The 22,330-nt window shown below is 45.2% G+C and overlaps 1 protein-coding gene across 3 annotated transcripts in view; it reads left to right on the forward strand.

Moving 5' to 3' along the window:
- Positions 1 to 22,330, forward strand: part of LOC107391616 (exocyst complex component 3-like protein 4) — a 73,270-nt gene that overhangs the window by 46,710 nt on the left and 4,230 nt on the right. For all 3 annotated transcript variants that reach the window (XM_054742093.2, XM_070546945.1, XM_070546946.1), the window contains exons 4-13: positions 1,242 to 1,460; positions 3,374 to 3,992; positions 7,146 to 7,263; positions 9,923 to 10,048; positions 10,414 to 10,514; positions 11,508 to 11,606; positions 14,994 to 15,117; positions 16,285 to 16,407; positions 19,614 to 19,766; positions 21,899 to 22,020. In XM_054742093.2, the coding sequence (XP_054598068.2) occupies positions 1,242 to 1,460; positions 3,374 to 3,992; positions 7,146 to 7,263; positions 9,923 to 10,048; positions 10,414 to 10,514; positions 11,508 to 11,606; positions 14,994 to 15,117; positions 16,285 to 16,407; positions 19,614 to 19,766; positions 21,899 to 22,020 (1,804 nt within the window). The remainder of the gene's footprint in view (positions 1 to 1,241; positions 1,461 to 3,373; positions 3,993 to 7,145; positions 7,264 to 9,922; positions 10,049 to 10,413; positions 10,515 to 11,507; positions 11,607 to 14,993; positions 15,118 to 16,284; positions 16,408 to 19,613; positions 19,767 to 21,898; positions 22,021 to 22,330) is intronic.

Here is a 22,330-nt window from a genome sequence, read left to right on the forward strand (position 1 = left end):
ACAGAGAGGAGGCAGTACTGTAGGCAGAAGAGCTCAACATGTTCCTCTTCTCTTTGGCATTGATGATGTTGGAACCAGGAGTAACCCCAAAATTCCACTCGCTCCGCTCCGCCTCCGCTCGCTTCCGAACTCAAATTATACTATATCCGCTCTACGACGGCTCCGCTCCGGTGCGGAGACCTGAGGTGGGCAAACAGACATGCGCAGGATTTTTGAGATCTTGCGATACAGTCCGAGCAATAAACGCGGAAGTTATATCCAAACACCCGTTGTGTGGGAGAAGCATCGAAATGAACTGTTTTATCTGCCCATCATTTGTGTTGAGAGATCAGCAGTGTTTGGATCAACAAAGTGTGACTACTTTGATAGTGGAAACTGTATTTATGGCTTATTTTTGTGCATTTAAAGTTCAGCCGCCATTGATAGTTGGTAAAAGTTGTTAAACCTGTGCATATGAAACAAAAAATGCCTTTTTTTTTTATCAATTTATTGTGAAATAACGGAAGTTGTGCTTGCTCCCTTTCCTGTTGGGCGGTTGTGATTTCTGTCCATTGACTGCGGAGGTGCTCCGGCGTCCGGCAACAATAGAATCAATCCTATTTTTGCCGGATGGCGGAACGGCGCACTGCGCCGCACGGCCGCAGTACTGGAACAGCTCTGACTGACTACAACGGGACCGTTTTTGCTGCGGAGTTCGCGCCGGAGCGGAGCGGAGATAGTGGAATTTTGGGGTGAGTCCATCAGAGGAGATGAAGTCAGAGAAGACTGGGATGGTTTGGACATGTCCAATGCAGGGACAATGATTATACATAGAGGGATGCTGAGGTGGAAGCCACCAGGCTCGAGCCTGAGAGAAGACCCAGTAAGGAGAAGTATGGATGCGGTGAAGGATGAGATGACGTTAGCTGGTGTGAGAGTAAAGAATGATGCAGAAGACAGGACCAAACTGAGACATGAGTCACAGTAGAGACACCTGAAAGGTTGAGCCAAAAGCTGTATTTGAACTTTCTGATTAAACTAACAACATCTTGTGCTTGGAAAGGAAATCGTTGACATTTTTTCATTCTTAATTATTACTTCACTACTAAAGAATCCACTGTTGGCTGAGGTCTCCATGCAGACAGACACATAATGCTGTGCCTCTAACCTGTACTCTATAAAGAGATGATCCACTGCACATCCACAAAGCTCCTTTTGTCGGACTCATGAATAATGTCCTTTTGCATGTTCTTCCTCGTCAGATGCCACTTCGTCTCGGTTGGGTGACTCCTTCATGAAAAAAGGAGCTTCTTTCCGTCGAAGCCTGAGGTTTGGTAATAAAAGGGATGGGGAAAGGAACGGCAAACAGGGGCCTCCTTTAGCTGATGACCTGCTAGAGAAGACGGACAAGAAGGAGGAGATAATTAAGGAGGTTGAAGAACTGTACACACTACCAGAAATACCTCAGACACCACCCTCAGGTAGTCTACAAGATCTCTTGCCTTGAAATGTGGATTTCTCATAGATGTAGAAATATCATCTGTTTATTCAGACACACCGTACAGGCCACAAGTGTGGACACACCTTCTCATTCAATGTGTTGTCTTTATGTACATGACCATTTACATTGGGAAGGCATCAAAACTATGAACACATGAGGAGTTATGCACTTAACCAAAAAAGGTGAAATAACTCAAAACAGGTTTTATATTCTATTTTCTTCACAACAGCCACCTTTAGCTCTGATTACTGCTTTACACACTCTTGGCATTCTGTTGATGAGCTTCCAGAGGGAGTCACCTGAAATGGTTTTCCAACAGTCCTGAAGGCGTTTCCAGAGGTGTTTAGCACTTGTTGGCCCCTTTCTAAATGGTCATGGTCATGAAAATGAAGAAAACACTCAATGAGAAGGTGTGTCCAAACTTTCGGCCTGTACGATACACACACACACACACACACACACACACACACACACACACGCACGCACGCACGCACGCACACTAAAGTTTATACTTGTGACCTTCTTCCTAGTTGTACAAATGCTGCAGCTACAGGTTGGACATCAAAACTGCAGCTTTGTCTCTAGTGTTTCCAGATCAGTCTCTTTCTCTCTTTATTTTTTATTTATATGATATAAATAAGTTATTGTTAAATATAAATAAAACTAAATTGATTATTTTTGTCACTAGACAAATGAAAAATATATCTAAAATCAGGGTCAGTGGAACTGAATTGAAAGAGTGTACGAAAATACATTTCTAGGAGTGATACTTGATAAGTTAAGTTGGACGTCTCACGTAAACCACGTGAAAACAAAAATGTCAAAAACCATTGCTATTCTCTACAAAACAAAGCATGTCCTGAACTAGAAATCATTACACACACGTAATTGTGTTCTGTTGCTTCCATATATGACTTATTGTCTGGAGATACGGGGTAATGCATATAAAACAAATACTCTAACTAACCTAACCCCAACTATTTTCAAGTTACAAAAAAGAGCTGTAAGAATTATAAACCAATCTAGAACCAACTAACATTATGTTTATTAATCTGAATACCCTGACATGTTATGATTTAGTTGAATATAAAATGGCACAGATAATGTATAAAGCACAAAATAACCTGCTTTGCTGCAGTACCTGTCTGTCTGTCTGTGTGTATATAGATATGCAGCCAAAAACAGATTTGTGGTCATTTTAATGAGGAAACAATAATATCACATTGTAAAAAGCTCCAAAAAGTAGAATTTCAATGACATGTCTCCTTTAACAAGTGGTACTTAAAACATGCAGGACTCAGAGTACATGCATAAAATCACCCAGCTGGGGAAGCAGGTGTCGACCTAACAAAATACCCCCCCCCCCCCCCACAATAAAAACCAACGTGCTATCACAGGAACAAAAACAAACAAATCAAAAGAAATTCGCTAACTAATGAAAACACTCAAATTTATAAGATGACGATCAATCAAACAAAATGGACGAACTTGGAGCACTTACCATGAGACGAGGCAGTTTTGCACACGGGCCGATCCTTTAACCCTAGCCCAGCCACGCGCTGATCCAGAGAACCACAAGCTCCCTTCAAACTTGTGCATGGACCAAGACCAACCCAAACATCACTGCTGCACTGAGACACCAGATATAGCACCCGATGACCAACCATGCCCACCTGCTTGCAGGCAAAACCTGGACTTAGGATCCCAGATGGTCATTTCTCAAGGCAGCACTGCCACACAACCAGCCGACACAGCAGAGAAACAAAGAGACACAGAGGCAGCAGTACACCTCAGTGTTTAACACCACACTTGTTTAACATCACACATCTATTTATATGGACTTCTATTGTTTTTCACAAATGAATGAATCTCTACTTATTTGTTTTGTCACAGTGATGCAGATAAGCAAGATGATAGAAGTGGAGGTACTGGAGGTGGCTCATGTGAACTTGCTCTCCTTGCGTTTGGAGTATCAGAAGGAGAGGGAGCAACGTGCTGCAGACTGTTCTGTGGAACTTTCAAAGAAGGAAAAAGACTTGAACCTGCTATACAGAGATCTTCGAAACAAGATCAGCACAATCGTCCGTGAGTCTAACTCCCTTCCCGTAAGTAACAAGGCGCTGCTGGTCCCAATAGCTCGCATCATCCAAGAGGAGGAAAGGAGGGCTGGAGAACCAGGAGGACTACCAGACAGCTGGATGGAAGCCTGGAGGGAGTCGGTGTATGAAGGTGTGCGGGTGAAGGTGAATAATGTTCACCTGGATCAAAGAGAACAGAACTCCTCCTGGTTGGCTGTTCATCTTGGTCTGCTGGGTAAAACCATTGTGGAAGATCTAGAAAATGTGAAGAGAGATCTGAAAATCTCCTACCCTGCCAGCTTTAGGGTTTTTAGCACCTATGTGACGAAATACCACAAAGTGGTCGGGCAGCACCTGAAGAAGCTGGAGCCAGAGGTGACGGAGCTCAAGGATCTGTACGCTCTGCTGGATTGGATCCTCAACGAATACGAGAGGTCAGCAAGTTTTCTCCTTACCCTCTCAGATAACTGCTCGACAATTGTAGAAACACACATGCACACACACACACACACACTGTTTGTGTTACTATTGAAATGCATCATTTCAGCATAATAAGAAACAATCTTATCTAACGCATCTCAAGCAGAACCATGAGGCACTTTACAAGGACAATATAATGTAATAACATTGAATTTAAAATAATATTAATTAATTAAAAACATTTAAGAACATCATAAAAATGGGAAGAGTAACAATTGTGATTACAAAAAACACAAAATCCATTCTACAATGTCAGGTTCTCGCTGAGTGTTTTAGCACCAATTATGTGACACAGCTGCTCTTCCACCCAAACAGCGATTTATTGGCTAAAATAACTGGTGGATGAGGAGCATCAGTGGATGACTGAGACCTTCGGTGTTGCGGTTCCTACGTTCTACTACTAGATGCTGTCCCTACGCGTGTTCGGAAGTTTCCTTATAATTAGGAACATTTTCACACACAGGTACTAAATGATGAATACCACACAATGCATGATTAGTTCCTACTGGCGATATACGCACGGATCTGTGCATAAGTGCGGTTGGTAAGTGAGGCCCGTGGGTTTTCAGTCCCGCCTGAAAACCCATGACATTGATCAGGCCTTTCAGCGTTGAGGATTGCAACACTGCCTTGATTTAATCATCTTGTTTTATGCTCTTTTATTGGTTTCTAAGTTTTAACATTTTTTGACTGTTACCTGTTAGTTGTGTTCATCACCTTGGGCTTCTGCCAAGGTTATGGAAGGTGCTTTATAAATGAATGAATCAATGAATGAATGAATGAATGAATGAATGACAGACAGCTGGTGTTCGGGGGTTGCCACCATGACAGGCGCTGCATGGAATATGGCCCGCTCAGACTCAATGTACCCCGCTTCTGTCGGAACGTGTTCAAAATTCTGACAGGAGACTCTGCCAGATGTTCCCAGCAGAGCCTCACAACACGTTTAGGCCTGCCAGAAGCCAACTCACCACCAGGTAGTGGTCACTTGACAGCTCCGCCCCTCTCTTCACCCGAGTGTCCAAGACATGTAGCTGCAGGTCAGACGAAACAGCAACAAAGTGGATCATCGAGCTGCGGCCTGAGGTATCCTGGTGCCAAGAGCACATATGGACACCTTTATGTCTGAACATGGTGTTCATTATGGACAACCCACGTCCATACGTGAGCATTGAAGTCCCCCAGGAGAACGAGGAAGTCACCAGAAGGAGTGCTCTGTAGCGGGTAGTCTGAGCTGCAGTTTGGTGCATAAGCACAAACCACAGTCAAGACGCATCCTCCCACACGCAGGAGGAGGAAGGCTACCTGCTCAGTCCCCGGGGTAAACCCCAGCATGCAGGCACCAAGATGGGAGGCAGCTAGTAGGCCCACCCCTGCTCTGTGCCTCTCAGTAGGAACAACTCCAGAATGATCGAAAGTCCAATCCCTCTCGGGGAAACTGGCTCCAGCGCCAGAGCCGTGCGTTGAGGTGAGTCAGACTATATCTAGTCAGGACCTCTCAACCTCACACACCAACTTTGACTTTCTCCACCAGACAGGTGACATTACATGTACCATGTAGCTGAGGATCATACTGCCAAGGTCCCTGCCTACCACCTGAAACCATGCACCCAACCCCTTTAGCCCCTTCCATGAGTGAAGAGCTCATGGGAGGGGGAACCATCTCTCGTCTTCGGGCTATGCTAGGCTGGGCTCCACGAGGAAAAGCCCAGCAACCAGGTGCTCGCTAACATGCCCCAACCCCAGGCCTAGCCCCTGAGGTGTGGCCCTTGTGACCCGCGTCCGGGTGAGGGAAAACTGTTTCCATCTGAGGAAACATAAGGGGTCTTTGGGCTGTGCTTTGTCTGATCCCTCACCTAGAACCTGTTAGCCATGGGTGACCCTACCAGAGGCATAAAGCCTCAGACAACTTAGCTCCTAGGTTCAATGGGACACTCTAACCCCTCCTCCACGGTAAGATGGCAAACACTAGAATCCAAAATATAATTTAAATTCTTACCTTCTTCAAGACATTTGCATTTTCAAGTTGAAGTAAATCATCCACCAGAGATGTCACTGCAATACAGTGATCCATCCTTTATCGCGGTAGATGCGTTCCAGACCTGGCCGCGATAGGTGAAAATCCGCGAAGTAGGGACACCATATTTACAGTATTTATTTAACAGGTACGTATTCAGCATTCAGACTTTTAAAACCCTCCCTTTACATAGTACTGTATTTTTACTTGTTTTTTTTATAGTTTTATTACAAAAAGTGCATTTTATGATGAAATTGATGAAAAAAAACAGGAATTTCTTGATATTTCGCATAGAAAAATACCGCGAATCGGTGAAAAGTACCGCGAATCGGCGAATTTCCCTTGAATAAGGCTCCAAAGAAAAAATCTGCGAAGTCGTGAATCTGCGATAAACGAACCGCGAAGTAGCGAGGGATCACTGTACTAGGAAATCATGCCAGAAAAGGTACTGTATACGCCCCCTGCTGTCCTGGCTGGGAAACACTAACACACCAATGGGGAAGTAAAAAAGGAAAATGTCTCATTGTTTACGTGTGAGTGCAAATCTGCTGATGGAGAAGTATAAAGTAGGTTAAACATTTTCTGTACTGCAGTAGCAGCACTGAGGAGAAGCAGTAGGGGAGCGGTTTGGGTCAGAAGAAGCAACATTGCAGAGTTACCCTTTTCTGTTGTTTAATCACACCATTCCAAATGATATATCCTTAAAGCAGGATTTGGGAAACCAAAAATAAAAGTGTATCTAATAAAAATATTGACACCCAAATTACAATGTTTAAATAAGGCCATGTTCACATTGTTCACATATTAGAAAAAGTCTGATTGAAACTTCATAAAGCAGTTTTAAAAACGAATGAACGCACTTTCTTTCAAATAGCACTCATGCACATTTTGTACTCTTAGGTATTCTTTAGGTAACAATTATGCTCAGTTAACTGATGCTTTGTGTTAAATATCTCAAACGTCTGAAACAAATCTGAACCATCAGGTTTTAGCCTACTTTAATTTGTCTTATGAAGCTATTTATTAAAAGTTATTTGGTGCTTGCTGACGGTCTATGAAATGTAATGAATCATGTTTTGTTTCTTTGCAGTGAGAAGATCATGAGCTGTCCCTCCTTGCAGCCAGAGATAACTGAAGAACACACAGTTTTGCAGCTGGAGGAAAACTTCCTCAAACAGCTGAAAGACAAGTTCTGCTGCAAGGTGAAGGTGAGGTTACTTCAAAATCTAGACCAACTGTTTCAGTAGCAAAATACACTACCCAGCCCAAAAAAAAGGTCACACACTCAAAAGCCCTTTTTACAACACACACCATGCCGGCAACTCGGCGTAATATTACCGCAATGAATGTCTATAAACGCGCCATGCCGGCATGGCGTTGCGTGAATTTTGCGGCATTCGTTCCGCCCCGTTTGGTAGTAAAATTGCAGTAATGGTCTGTCGTATGCGCCCTGGCGCAACAGAGGCAGATGTCATTATGACGTGGGGAGTCATCGCTGAGCTCCGGCTGGCAAATTTATTGAAAATGAAAGTAAACACGGGCAATAAGGTTTGCTTTTTGAACAAAATCAGCTGAGATGGCAGACTGGAGCGCCGCAGCGCTCCACGAGCCTCTCTGTTAGAGCTGAAGCTCAGATCACCAGACACTGCACAGGGACCGATGGGGACAGACGCCTTTAGGAGCTGCTTGTTAAAAAAAGTAACGATCACGGCTTCAATCACAATAAAAAGCAAGTTATGTCCAAGATAAACGGGAGTCTGCAGCAGCACAGAGACCGCCCCATACCCTCTTAATGCCGCCATCACCTAATCTTTTATAAAATTGCCACGATTGCGTCACATTACCGCCACGGTCTGATCTTATAAACAACCTTTGTCCTCCCCAGGGAGCCACGGCAGATCCCGTTTTGCAAACGCTCTGGTTCTGTAAAAGCAGCTTAATATTTTGTTGGACCGCCTTTAGCTTTGACTACGACTCACATTCGCTGTGGCGTTGTTTCGATAAGCTTCTGCAGCGTCACCAGATTTATCTCCATCCAGTGTTGCATTAATGTCTCACCAAGATCTTTCATTGATGATGGTAGAGTCTTACCGCTGCACAAAGCCTTCTCCAGCACATCCCAAAGGTTCTCAATGGGGTTAAGGTCTGGACTCTGTGGTGGCCGATCCAAGTGTGAAAATGATGTCTCATGCTCCCTGAACCACTCTCTCACTATCTGACCCCGATGGATCCTGGCATTGTCATCCTGAAATATGCTCGTGCCGTCAGGGAAGATGGAATTATCTGGTCATTCAGCATATTCAGGTAGTCAGCTGACCTCGTTCTTGGAGCACATCCTGTTGCTGAACCTAGACCTGACCACCTGCAGCAAGCCCAGATCATAGCACTGCCCCCACAGGCTTGTACAGTAGACACTAGGCATGATGGGTGCATCACTTCATCTGCCTCCCTTCTTACCCTGATGCACCATCACTCTGAAACATTGACATATATAGTGGACAATTCATTTCCATAGGCTCCAATAGCACGTTTTTCAGGGGAAATGGGAGGTGGCCACCACCACCATTTTGACCGTGTCACAGGTTCCATCAAGCCCAGACAATTCCACAAAATGGAAGAGGGGTGGAGGTGATGGTGGGGCTGTACGGCTGGTATCAACTGACGACACCCGGTCGAACTAGCTACAAGCTAACCTGAAGCTAACCCAAAGCCAATGCGGAGGTGGGAGCTAAGCTAACGGAGGTAGCAACCTAGCTACAACCGGAGTTAACTGTGCACAACACCAGAGCTTCTGAGTCAGAGATACGCCGGGCTGACCGCTGGGTACAACCGGGTGGAACACAGAGGTCTCCGAGAGCTCCACAAGCCGTCAGCCCGCACAGCAGACAGAAGCCGTGATCAGACAGAGATGCGCCAAGCTGCGGGGAGGGGATAAGGGTGGAAAACATCGGTCTCCCGAGAGCTCCACAAGCCGATAGTCGGAACCCAGCTCCACCAACATGTTATATTTCAACCCATTTTCCAAAGTGCAGCATTATGTTAAATACACTGGGTTTTACCCTATTACATTTAAATTTCATGGTTAAACAGTACATGTTAAAATCTAAGCTCAGCTCGGCAGTGACCTAAAATACATAAATATAATTTTACTTACCGAAATAAATGAAGTGGAGACTCCTTGGACGCTCTATTAGTGCAATTAATGCCACAGCAAGTCATTTTGTCCAACAATTGCACAAATAATATCCAAACAAGAATACACACACACAGAGACTCAAAATCCCGGAACAGTTTTCAAGCCAGGCCGAGGCTCTACTGAGGCCTTTCCACGGAGCTAGCTCTGTGGTCACGTGGGTCTGATGCTCATTAATTATACAGAATTTTAGGCTTTTAATACACTTAAACAGAAGAGTGAGAAAAAATTCACCCCCTCAGAGTTGCCATGAGTGTAAACTAGATCATTTAAACCAAAAACATGTTTTGGTACCAGGCTGTAAACATGTTTATTTCTGCTGTGAAATTGGTATTTTTAACATGGGAGTCAATGAGGATTTGCTCGCTTCTGACACCAGCCCCTAGTGGATGAGGGTGGAACTGCAATTTATTTCATTTCCGCATTGGCCTCAATTTCTGTCCCGCATTGTGGGGGCTTGGTCCGACTGTATCTAGTCAGAACCTCTCAGCCTCACACACCATCTCAGGCTCCTTTCCCACCAGAGAGGTGACATGCCACATACCAAGAGCCAGCTTCTGTAGCCGAGGATCAGACGGCCAAGGTCCCCGCCCTCGACTACCACCCGTCACACACCGCACCGACCCCTTTGGCCCATAATTAGAAAGTTATTATTTTTGTGTTTGCTGCTGCAGGAGGACATGAGAGAAATTCTTGAAAGAGTCATCCAACTTGAATTTGATGATTTTTGGAAAGACCGCAAAATGCCCCAAAAAGAAGATAATTTCCTTAACGCTCCATTTCACATGGACATCTGGACGGTAAGGCATGTTGTGTACACTGACAAACATGAGATTATCATTCAGTGCAGTGGTTCTCAGTCCTGGTCCCGGAGGGCCGGTATCCAGCACATTTTAGTTGTTTCTTTGCTCCAGCTCGTGATTCAGTGGTTGAATCGCCTGTGCTGCAGCTCCTAAAGCTCTGCAGAAGCCTGTTAATCATCTGCTGACTGAAGTCAGGTGTGCAGAAACTGAGTTAAAACTAAAACTCGCTGGACACTGGCCCTCTAGGACCAGGACTGAGAACCTCTTATTTACTGATGCCTCCCTCCTTTGCCTTGCAGTACACAGATGTGTCCACATGGCGGCAGCAGAAAGCTCACGTTAAAGCTCTCTTCTGTTAACAGAAAGTGAAAGGAACCATTGTGAACTGTGGGAAACTGGAACCCTCCCTGGAGAAAAAAGTTACCTCTTCTTGCATCGGGGAGTTAAAAAACTTTCCCAAGCGGTATGGCAACACAATGGCATATTTAATACTAGGGATTACAAGTGCAGGTTGTACATCATGGTTTGTCTAAAGAAAGATATTCCGAGACATTTTAAACAGGAGGATGGATCTTCTAATGGAAAAGAAAGCTTGAGACTAAATGCACTTTTCCAACATTTTTGATAACAATTTTCTCATTTTCAGACATGAAAATCCTCACCTTTCGGCGAAATTCACAGTTTTGAATCCGACACGGATCACCTGTGTGATTTACATCTTGTTTTACAAAAATTTGATGCAAACGTTGATAATGAGATGAGATATTTCTGTTTATTTATTTATTTTTCTTTTGAGAGTTTAAGTGGTGATTTAGTTTATGTTTAGGTTGAAAGTGTCAGCTCAGTGACCTAGTGGTAGAGTGTCCGCCCTGAGACTGGGAGATCAGGGTTCGATTCCTGGTCGGGTCATACCAAAGACTTTGAAAAAAAGACACCCAATGCCTCCCTGCTTGACACTCAGCATTAAGGGTTGGATTGGGGGGTTAAACCGCCAAATGGTTCCCGAGCGCGGCTGTGTCTGCAGCTCACCGCCCCCCGGGGATGGGTCAAATGTGGAGAACAAATTTTGCACACACACCTGTGTGTGTGACAACTAATGGGACTTTAACTTTTAACTTAACACTCAGCATTTTTTAGCTAAATGAACAGACACGGACAAACCTAGAGTGTTTTGCTTCTTTCAGAAACGTTTAACCCGTATTTAATTTTAGGCCTCAGCTGCAGTTTAGGATGCAGTAAAATCACTAAGCAAGCCTTGGCTAAAGCAAATGCCGGCGAATTGCAAAAGCCAGAAATACCAACATGATGCAACTCAGTCGTGCAGAGCACATGTTAAGGAACACTTGGTAGTGTAAAAATCACCATATAAAGTGTCAAAAATAATGATTCCATATGTATTTCCCAGATGATTAATAAGTTTTGCTGACTGACGTGTCTTCTCTTTTGTGATCTGCAGGTTTGAAACGGAGTTCAAACGTCATTGCAGCGCTTTCCAACCACAGCCTCTATGGGCCCAGTATCTAATAACCTACATCAACAGCTTTGCTGCTTTGCTGTAAGTCATGTGACTTCCCACGGATGCCCATAATGACTTTTTGAGAGTGCTTTGCGCAGCCTGAACCACACACAGGCAGCCTACCCACGTGTATTTAATAAACCTAAAAGCCTTTTGGGATTTTTAAATATTTTGCATTAAACAAATATTGAGATAAAACATTTGGGTTTTGCATCAGAGCCATAGCCACGTAGAGACCAAGGATTGTAATTTTTCTTTCTGTGATGAGTGCTGTAAAGATAAACTTTACTTACTTATATATAACAAAAATAGCACCTCACTTCTAAAAGCTTGTATTGCAAATGAATTAATCATAAGATCAGCATAAATCTTAGCTTGTGTTAGAGATCAGACGGTTTACTGGAAGCTGCAGGGCCTGTTGGATGAATGACTCATCTCTGAGCTATTTACCAGTTGGGGGTTTTCCAGTCAGCTTGGCACGAGAAGCTGCATTTCTAACATTTAGTTGTCTGGATCTGTTCAGCTTGCCTCTGACGTCCAGTCCACACACCAGCTTGTCTTGGTCCTCATCAGTGATGAGGACTGTGGACTTTAGAGATGATGCCATGTGATTTTAGTGAATCTGAGCTTCCTGTAAAAGACGAAGTAAGATTTAATGTGGGCAAAAGAGAGAATTTATCATAAACCTCAGCAGGTGTTGCTTTCAGTCTCGGCTAGTCCCAGTGTGGTTTGAAGAGACATGGTTTTTGCCGTGTTCATCATCACTTTCTGTTTCAGAAAGCTGAGGTTTGGAAAAAAAAAGCAGTGGCTGATTTGGTTTATAACACTGTACATATAGTTAATCCCCACAAGTTCTGCCTCCTAGTGACGGTCAGGACCGATTATAATTGCCTATTTGAATTGCATTGGCTCCAAAACGTAATTATTTGTAGATATTTATCGATTCTGGAAACAAAATAAAACTCTGGCCCTATTATTTAATTATTAGTGTATCTCCGTTCAGCTGTTAAGCGACCTGAATGGATGTCTGAGAGCCGACAAAAGCCGTACATTTTACTCCCACAGACGGAGCATTACAGCGTCCGCTATCATGCCACACCTCAAAAAAAAACTTTTAGTTTACTTTTAAAGCAGTACTAGCAAATTTGCTGAAGAAATTTGCTTAAAACCTTATTTTATTCCTCTTAACAATGACCAGACGTAGTAGAGCTATAAATATATTGTGGAGATTAAAATCCATTCATTTCCATCCGCTTATCCGTGTCGGGTCGCGGGGGCAGCAGCCTAAGGCGAGAGGCCCAGACTTCACTCTCGCCAGCGACTTGGGCCAGCTCCTCCGGGGGAATCCCAAGGCATTCCCTGGTCAGGTGAGAGACATAGTCCCTCCACCGTGTCCTGGGTCTACCTTTAGGTCTCCTCCCGGTTGGACGTGGCCAGAAAACCTCACCAGGGAGGCGTCCAGGAGGCATCCTGACCAGATGCCCGAGCCACCTCAACTGGCTCCTCTCCATGTGGAGGAGCAGCGGGTCTACTCCGAGCCCCTCCCGGATGACCGAGCTTCTCACCCTATCTCTAAAGCCGGGCGTACACTGTGCGACTTTTTCACTTTTTTGAGCCGATTTTCCAGTCGTGCGAGAAGCCACGACATCGGGGCGAGTTTTGCGCCGAGCGGTCGTGTAGTGTACAGGGGGTTACGAGAGGCGATTAACACCACGTGACCAGCTGCCGATCAGCAGTCGTGAGGTCGCAGGGACTTCTGGTGTGTTTAATATTTCGCTCGTCCCTCGTGAGGGTATCGCAGTGTTGAAGCGGCGCTGCGAGCAGCTGCGAGCAGCTACGATCCAAAAAGCATCAGAACCGCTCACGGCGCATGCGCGCGCGATCCTGCATCAACGCCGGCCGGTCGCTCGCTATTTCCATAATAACACACGCTGTTCGTTTTTGTTTCTACACGTTTTTTTTACTCAAAGATTGTCAAGAAAGCGTGTTTGTCGTGTTCATGTCAAATTAAACTGATCACAAAACACAGATTCACTTTCTTTATTTCGTTTTCCTCATCCAACCCCCATAAATCCCTGTGTGTCCTCCTGCAGCACTCCCGAAGGACAACAGGCAAGACAAAAAAGTCTGACGTGTTGAGTAAAAACTGCTATTTTTAGCACAGTTTTAGGGCCGACGTGTTGCTACCAGACGTACAGTGTGAGCAGTCAGGTCGCATGCGAGAACTGGGTCGTGCAGTGTGAGCACACGACTCGTGAGATCTGCTCTGCGAGGAAGTCGTACAGTTTGAGCTGAAACTGAACGCTGCGAGTGAAAAAGTCGCACAGTGTACGCCCGGCTTAAGGGAGAGCCCAGCCACTCTTCGGAGAAAACTCATTTCGGCCGCTTGTATCAGTGATCTCTTTCTTTCAGTCACTACCCAAAGCTCATGACCATAGGTGAGGGTAGGAACGTAGATCGACCGGTAAATCGAGAGCTTTGCCTTCTGACTCAGCTCTCTCTTCACCACGACAGACCGGTACAACGCCCGCATCACTGCTGATGCAGCACCAATCCGCCTATCGATCTCACGCTCCATCTTTCCCTCACTCATGAACAAGACCCCGAGATACTTAAACTCCTCCACTTGGGGCAGGACCTCATCCCTGACCCGGAGAAGGAATTCTACCCTTTTCCGAATCAAGACCGTGGTCTCAGATTTAGAGGAGCTGATTCTCATCCCAGCTGCTTCACACTCGGCTGCGAACCGCTCCAGCGAAAGCTGAAGATCAGTAAATAAAGTGGTTCTCTCGCATTTGTCTAAACACCTCTGCCAATAACGCGTTGTTACGACCCGGGTCCAACAGGGCCCAGGCCCCACCAGGCAGCCACAGGGAGGTAGCCGGCAGAAGCCACAACACCCGGCCCCGGACACGAGAGCCGCCGGCAGGAGGTGTGGCATGGGGAAGATGGGTCTAAGATGTTTTAGTGTCCAAAATGTGTTTTTTATTTAGCTAACAGCCTTGAAATGATTTCAGAACGTTTAGCAATAAAAAGGTTTTTGCAGGAAGCGATGGTGCAGATCTTGTTAGTTTTTATCCTGAGTTGTAAGAGTCCCAATCAGGGGGGAGGGGTGGAAGACTGACTGGTTTCTGATCTCGATTGGCTGGAAGAAGTGACGGCACTTCTGGTATGCTTGAAAAAGTTCTGGTACGCTGAGGTAAGACTGTGCCAATACTGCCGGTCCACTTAAAGCACCTCTTCTAATGACGGAAGAACGGGATTGGTTTAATTTGGCACAGCTACAAATCAAATCTCAGTTTGGTATTTTTCTTTGACTTTGCGCTTGTAATAAATGTAGCCCTTTAAAGGGTTACTGTCATAACTAAAACCTTCCGAACAATAGAACAGACCTGAGTTTTTACCACACACACGGTTTTCCGGCAGGGAGCACATGGAGGGGTACCAAGACAGCTGTCCAAAGGAGGTCGAGGAGTTCAGAGGGGAGGTGAAGTGGCTGATCGCCAGGCTGAGGCAAACCCTGGAGGATCAGTTCAAGGAGGACATCAAGGTATGGCAGTCTATTGTGTCTAATAATTCGGGGGGGTTAAAGCTTAGTTCTGGTTTGTATCCATGCAGGAATCAGACTTTTTTAGTGTTTATTTTTTAATGGGAACTGAAAAAGGGGAAAACTCATCTGTCTGGTTTTCATCAGTGACTAAAATTAAAGTCAGTAAGAAAAAACTAATTTGTGAACAGTTGCTGCTGGAAATAAAATCCTTCATCACTTTGCTGTCATCGCACCTTAACCCCCAATCCACACTGGAGGAATCAGCGGCTCTCCTTCAAATAGGATCCTTGAATTTTCTATGAGCTGATCGAAAGCGGCCGCTGCGTGGAACATTTCAGGCGACTCGCCATGCCCTACTGCCAAAGAGGGGATTGGGTTCTATTGCTGCTGTAGTTAGCATAGGGCTAGACAGGAAATCACACACGGTATGAGTGTACAACGTTCTTTCATTTGTAAAATAAGACTATTGCAGAGATCTGATGTCTCATCTATGTAGATTACATCAATGCACGTGACCTAACAGCTTATTTGCTCCCAGCATCTTTCGAGAGGTGCAACGGTGTTTTTATGGCTTTAATCCTGGCAGTGGAAAGGAACAGCATCATATGACGTCAAACAATTATATCACTTGTGATCTCCTTTTTCTTATTGGCTTAATGGCGGATGCATAAACAAACTGTGATCTTTGAAGTCTCGAGGGATTTTGTGATCCTCAAGTTCAGCAAGGATGGTGGAGAAGCTGCTCCGGGTCTGAGACGCTTCCCCGGTGTGGATTAAAGCAGCACAAGCCGGTCCCCTCCAGCCTGTCTGAGGGGTTAGCTCGTGAATCAACATCTCTGGTGTTCTTCTGCTGAGTTCAGGCAGCTTTTCTATGTTTTCCTTCAATGATAAAGTTTGGAATTATTGACTTGAAAGATAAAACTTAGGAAACTTCTGACCTCTTGTTACACTTTCGTTGATAACAGAGACAATCGTATCTCAGATAAACAGGAATTAAAATACTCTGAATACAACTATGTCTATAATCTGTAGTCCAATTCTGGGAGTTGTCTTTTTGCACATTTTTCATCATTTGTTTGACCAAAAACTGAATAAAAAGATGTAGAGCGTACAATGTCTATCCCAAATTATTTCTTTCTTTCCTTGATTTTCCTCGCTGACTCCCAGCCCTACATGAGAAGGATGATGACGAGGAAGTGGCTCACCAGTGATGAAGACTTCAATCATCTGCGCCATCACACAGAGCTGCTTTCCCAGCACTGTGACGTCACGAGGCCTCCACACGCTCAGGTGAGACGGGAGATAAAGAAAGCATCTGGAAATACGTCCCTGACCGGAGTACCAAACAAACATCAGTGTAAAAGGCTTCAGCTTTAGCCGATAGCCCACAGCTGTCTCCGAACCTGGTGCATCACAGCATTTTAGCCTAGAAACACTTTACATTTGAAATGGGTCATAATGCATATTGAAGCATATATTTAACAGTTTTTTTAAATTCCAGTTTACATTTCATGACATTTTTGGCTCTGGCAGTACGTTTGGACCTGCCCATGATACGCAGGTGCTGCTCATGAAATTAGAATATCAGGACAGAGTTGATTTCTTTTGGCAATTAATTCAAAAAGAGAACCTTGTATATTAGATTCATGCATTACACACAGACTGATGTATGTCAGGTGTTTATTTCCTCTATTTTGCTGATTATAAGTGACAACTAATGAAAATCCCAAATTCTGCATCTCAGAATATTAGAATATCATTTAAGACCAATGCAAAAGGAGGGATTTCAGAAATGTTGGCCAGCTGAACAGTACGAGCATAAACAGCACTCAATGGTTAGATGGAGCTCCTTTGGCCTGGATTACTGCAACAATGCAGTGTGGCATGGAGTCTGTGGCACTGCTCAGGTGTTATACAGCCCATGTTGCTCTGATAGTGGCCTTCAGCTCTTCTGAATTGTTGGGTCTGGTGTATTCCATCTTCATCTTCACAATACCACATAGTTCTTTTTATGGGGTTACGGTCAGGAGACCAGGGACACCGTGGTCCTTAAACCAGGTACTGGTAGCTTTGGCACTGTCTGCAGGAGTCAAGTCCTGTTGGAAAATGAAATCTGCATCTCCATAAAAATGTTCAGGAGCAGGAAGCATGAAGTGCTCTAAAACTTCCTGTTAGATGGCTGCGTTGACCTTGGACCTCAGAAAACACAATGGACCATCACCAGCAGATGACATGGCGCCCCAAACCGTCACTGACTGTGGAAACTTTACTCTGGACCTCAAGCAGCATGGATGCTGTGCCTCTCCTCTCTTACTCCAGACTCTGGGACCTTTGTTTCCAAAGGAAATGCAAACTTAATTTCATCAGAGAACATAAGTTTGGACACTCAGCAGCAGTCCGGTCCTTCTTGGCTTTAGCGCAGGCGAGACACATTTACTCCTACATATATTCTTAAAATTAGCACATTTCTTATTAATGTTCTTCCTAAACGAGTGATGTTTTATAACAGATAAAATAATGAACGTACATAAACGCAGAGAGAAAGAAACACATTCATGATTAAAAAACTTAAAGGATGACTCTAGTGTGTTCTGTTTGCCCTCATTTCTAAAGTATCGGATCGGGACTCGATATCGGCAGATTCTTCACATCAGATGAATCCGATCGGGAGCAAAAATATGTGATCAGAACATTCCTATCTGACGTAATGAATGAGTCCAATGTACAAGTTTCACTTTTTAATAAAATAAATCAACTTTCTCTTGATAATCTAATTTAATGGCCAGCACCTGTACATAGGGAGGAGGTGCATGGCATGACTGCCTTTTCTTTTGTTTAGGGTTCCAGTCTTCCATTGAAAGCTTGAGTCAACATTTGATTAGGGAACTTTTCCTAAAATATGTGGTGAATAAATGGGGAATGCCTTGGGATTCCCCCAGAGGAGCTGACCCAAGCGGCTGGGGGTGGGGGTGGGGGGGGGTGGAGGAAGTCTGGGCCTCTGTGCTTAGGCTGCTGCCCCCGCGACCCGACTCCAGATAAGGTGACAAAAGTGGATGATTAACTGTCTCACTATATTCTAAATGTCTGAGATATGGAATTTGGAGTTTTTATAAACTGTAAGCCATAATAAAATCTTGGAATATCTTTGTGATGAGTATCTCATTATTAGGTGTGTTCTTGCTGTGTCGTATCTCTAATTCCATGTTGTAGTTCTTTTTTAAAACACAGAGCAGCTCTGTTTACCTGTTTTCCCGCTACGTTTCGTTTGCAGCTGCTAACTTCCTCAGGCTGACGCAGGCTCTGTGTTTTAAAAAAGAACTACAGCATGGAATTAGAGTATCTCATTAGTTTGACTTTTTAAGTTGAATAACTGAAAAATTACTCTTTTGCACCATACTCAAATTTTTGTAGTTTCGCCTGTAGCCACAACTACCTTGGGGCACACAGAGAAGCAAGGCTGCCGTGCACAGGCACCACCGGCCACCACCAGCCCTTCTGGCCGCCACCGACCCCTCTGGCCACCACTGGCCACCACCGGCCCCTCAGGCCACCACCGGCCCTTCTGGCCACCACCGGCCCCTCAGGCCACCATTAGCCCCTCTGGCCACCACCAGCCCCTCTGGCCACCACCAGCCACCACCGGCCCTTCTTGCCACCACCGGCCCCTCTGGCCACCATTACCCCCTCTGGCCACCACCGGCCCTTCTGGCCACCACTGGCCCCTCAGGCCACCACTGGCCCCGCTGGCCTCCATTAGCCCCTCTGGCCACCACCGGCCCGCTGGCCACCATTAGCCCCTTTGGCCACCACCAGCCCCTCTGGCCACCACCGGCCCTTCTTGCCACCACCGGCCCCTCTGGCCACCACCGGCCCCTCTGGCCACCACCGGCCCTTCTTGCCACCACCGGCCCCTCTGGCCACCACCGGCCCCTCTGGCCACCACCGGCCCCTCTGGCCACCATTAGCCCCTCTGGCCACCTCTGGCCACCACCGGCCCTTCTGGCCGCCACCGGTCCTTCTGGCCACCACTGGCCCCTTTGGCCACCACCAGCCCCTCTGGCCACCACCGGCCCTTCTTGCCACCACCGGCCCCTCTGGCCACCACCGGCCCCTCTGGCCACCACCAGCCCCTCAGGCCACTACCAGCCCCTCTAGCCACCACCAGCCCCTCTGGCCACCACCGGCCCTTGCCACCACCGGCCCCTCTGGCCACCACCAGCTAGGAGGCTGAAGGACACAACAGCTGTGACAGGCTGAGCAAACCTGCAACCTCCGCGTTAGAGGGCAGGCTCACCTCCTCTGCCACTGTTGCCTCCATGGTGTATTTTACCTTCTTGGAAATTCCAGGGAGTTCTTGTCTGTTATTGCTTTTCATATAGAAAAATATTTTGACATAGACAGGAATAGGTGGAGGTGGAGGCATACATTTCACAAAATCTGACAGCTGGTGGAAGTTAAACAGACTTCTGTTCCATTATCTCTCTTCCTCCTGACAGGAGTTTGTGAGCGAGCTGCACTACCATGTGGTGAGGGAATACATTGGTCAGCTGATGAAGTATAACTACAACTGCAGGAACCGCAGACACGAGAGGGCTGCAGCCAAGATCCGTCACCAGTGGAGTCAGCTACGGCATCTGTTTGAGAACATGGTGATAATGGTCTTCCTCCTAAACACATTTTCTCTATTTGAAGGCATTTATTTATTCATTTATTTTGTCCTACTCCGTAAACTCACATTCTGACACAGCTATCCGGTGAGGGAGCATCTGTTTCAGTTAGTTTTACCAGTGGTGCTTGAGAATAAGATATTTACTTTTGTCAAGCATCTACATCTTATGAGTCAAACAGTGGAAAATTATCATGTGAGATTCTGATTTTGTAGGTTTTGAGCAAAATATTTAAGATAGTGTCTGAAAATCAGGTAGGAGAGTAATCTTCCCAGTATTAGCCAATACCTGAAAATCCTGGGATTTAGACGTGGTGACCCATGTAGACATACAGTGGTGTGAAAAACTATTTGCTCCCTTCCTGATTTCTTATTCTTTTGCATGTTCGTCACACAAAATGTTTCTGATCATCAAACACATTTAACCGTTAGTCAAAGATAACACAAGTAAACACAAAATGCAGTTTTGAAATGATGGTTTTTATTGTTTAGGGAGAGAACAAAATCCAAACCTACATTGCCCTGTGTGAAATAGTAATTAACCCCCCCCCCCACCCCCTTGTTAAAAAATAACCCAACTGTAGTGTTTCACACCTGAGTTCAATTTCTGTAGCCACCCCCAAGCCTGATTACTGCCACACCTGTTTCAATCAAGAAATCACTTAAATACGAGCTGCCTGACACAGAGAAGTAGACCAAAAGCACCTCAAAAGCTAGACATCACGCCAAGATCCAAAGAAATTCAAGAACAAATGAGAACAAAAGTAATTGAGATCTATCAGTCTGGTAAAGGTTATGAAGCCATTTCTAAAGCTTTGGGACTCCAGCGAACCACAGTGAGAGCCATTATCCACAAATGGCAACAACATGGAACAGTGGTGAACCTTCCCAGGAGTGGGCGGCCGACCAAAATTACCCCAAGAGCGCAGAGACAACTCATCCGAGAGGTCCCAGAAGACCCCAGGACAACTTCTAAAGAACTGCAGGCCTCACTTGTCTCAGTTAAGGTCGGTGTTCACGACTCCACCATAAGGAAGAGACTGGGCAAAAATGGCCTGCATGGCCGATTTCCAAGGTGCAAACCACTGTTAAGCAGAAAGAACATTAGGGCTCGTCTCAGTTTTGCTGAGAAACATCTCAATGATTGCCAAGACTTTTGGGAAAATACCTTGTGGACTGATGAGACAAAAGTAGAACTTTGGCGTAGAAGTAACACAACATTTCAGACAAAGAACATCATACAACAGTAAAACATGGTGGTGGTAGTGTGATGGTCTGGGGTTGTTTTGCTGCTGCAGGAACTGGAAGGCTTGCTGTGATAAATGGAACCATGAATTCTACTGTCTACCAAAACATCCTGAAGGAGAACGTCCGGCCATCTGTTCGTCAACTAAAGCTGAAGCCAACTTGGGTGCTGCAGCAGGACAATGACCCAAAACACACCAGCAAATCCACCTCTGGATGGCTGAAGAACAACAAAATGAAGACTTTGGAGTGGCCTAGTCAAAGTCCTGACCTGAATCCTACTGAGATGCTATGGCATGACCTTAAAAAGGCGGTTCATGCTAGAAAACCCTCAAATAAAGCTGAATTAAAACAATTCTGCAAAGATGAGCGGGCCAAAATTCCTCCAGAGCGCTGTAAAAGACTCGTAACAAGTTATCACCAACGCTTGATTGCAGTTATTGCTGCTAAGGGAGGCCCAACCAGTTATTAGGTTCAGGGGGCAATTACTATTTCACACAGGGCAATGTAGGTTTGGATTTAGTTCTCTCCCTAAATAATAAAAACCATCATTTCAAAACTGCATTATGTGTTTACTTGTGTTATCTTTGACTAACGGTTAAATGTGTTTGATGATCAGAAACATTTTGTGTGACAAACATGCAAAAGAATAAGAAATCAGGAAGGGGGCAAATAGTTTTTCACACCACTGTAAGTGATCCTGAGACCAGCATTTATCTGTTTCGAAGGGTCTGCTCTCTCTTGTTTCTACAGTAGGAAGGAACAAGCAGCACAAACGGTCTCAGAATGGGCGGTTTTCTGTCTCTGCAACGGGGTTTCCTCTGTGAAGGGCCAGTGAGTCAGGGTCTGCTCTGCTTTTGTCTCCCGTAGAAGTCGTCTCACGAGTGGCTCCACCATGTAGGAGATGACCTGAGTGACATCATCGGACAAAAGAACAAAAAAGAGATCAAAAACCATCTGATGCCTCTAGTTGAGCATTATTCAGACTTTAGGTAAGATTCTACAGAATGATGTCGGCAGATGGGACTTTTTCCATCGTGTGCCTCTTTTAGTGTTTCAGATCGGTTTTTAACTTTTTTGTAGTATTATGTTCTTTGTATTCAACTGTGCCCCCCCCCCCCCCCCATTCAAGACTCATTTCTAATTTCAAGACAAATTTTCTGCAGTAAAGAAACATAAAATATTTTAAGTTAAAGGCCCAGTGTGTAAAAAATGTGTCTCCAGTTCAGAGGATGTATTACAGCTACAGTAGCCCACACGCATAAAAAAGCAATGTGTCATCAGCCCTTTTTACAAAACACA

Source organism: Nothobranchius furzeri, chromosome 18 (genome assembly GCF_043380555.1).
Source record: "Nothobranchius furzeri strain GRZ-AD chromosome 18, NfurGRZ-RIMD1, whole genome shotgun sequence".
Lineage (NCBI taxonomy): Eukaryota > Metazoa > Chordata > Actinopteri > Cyprinodontiformes > Nothobranchiidae > Nothobranchius > Nothobranchius furzeri.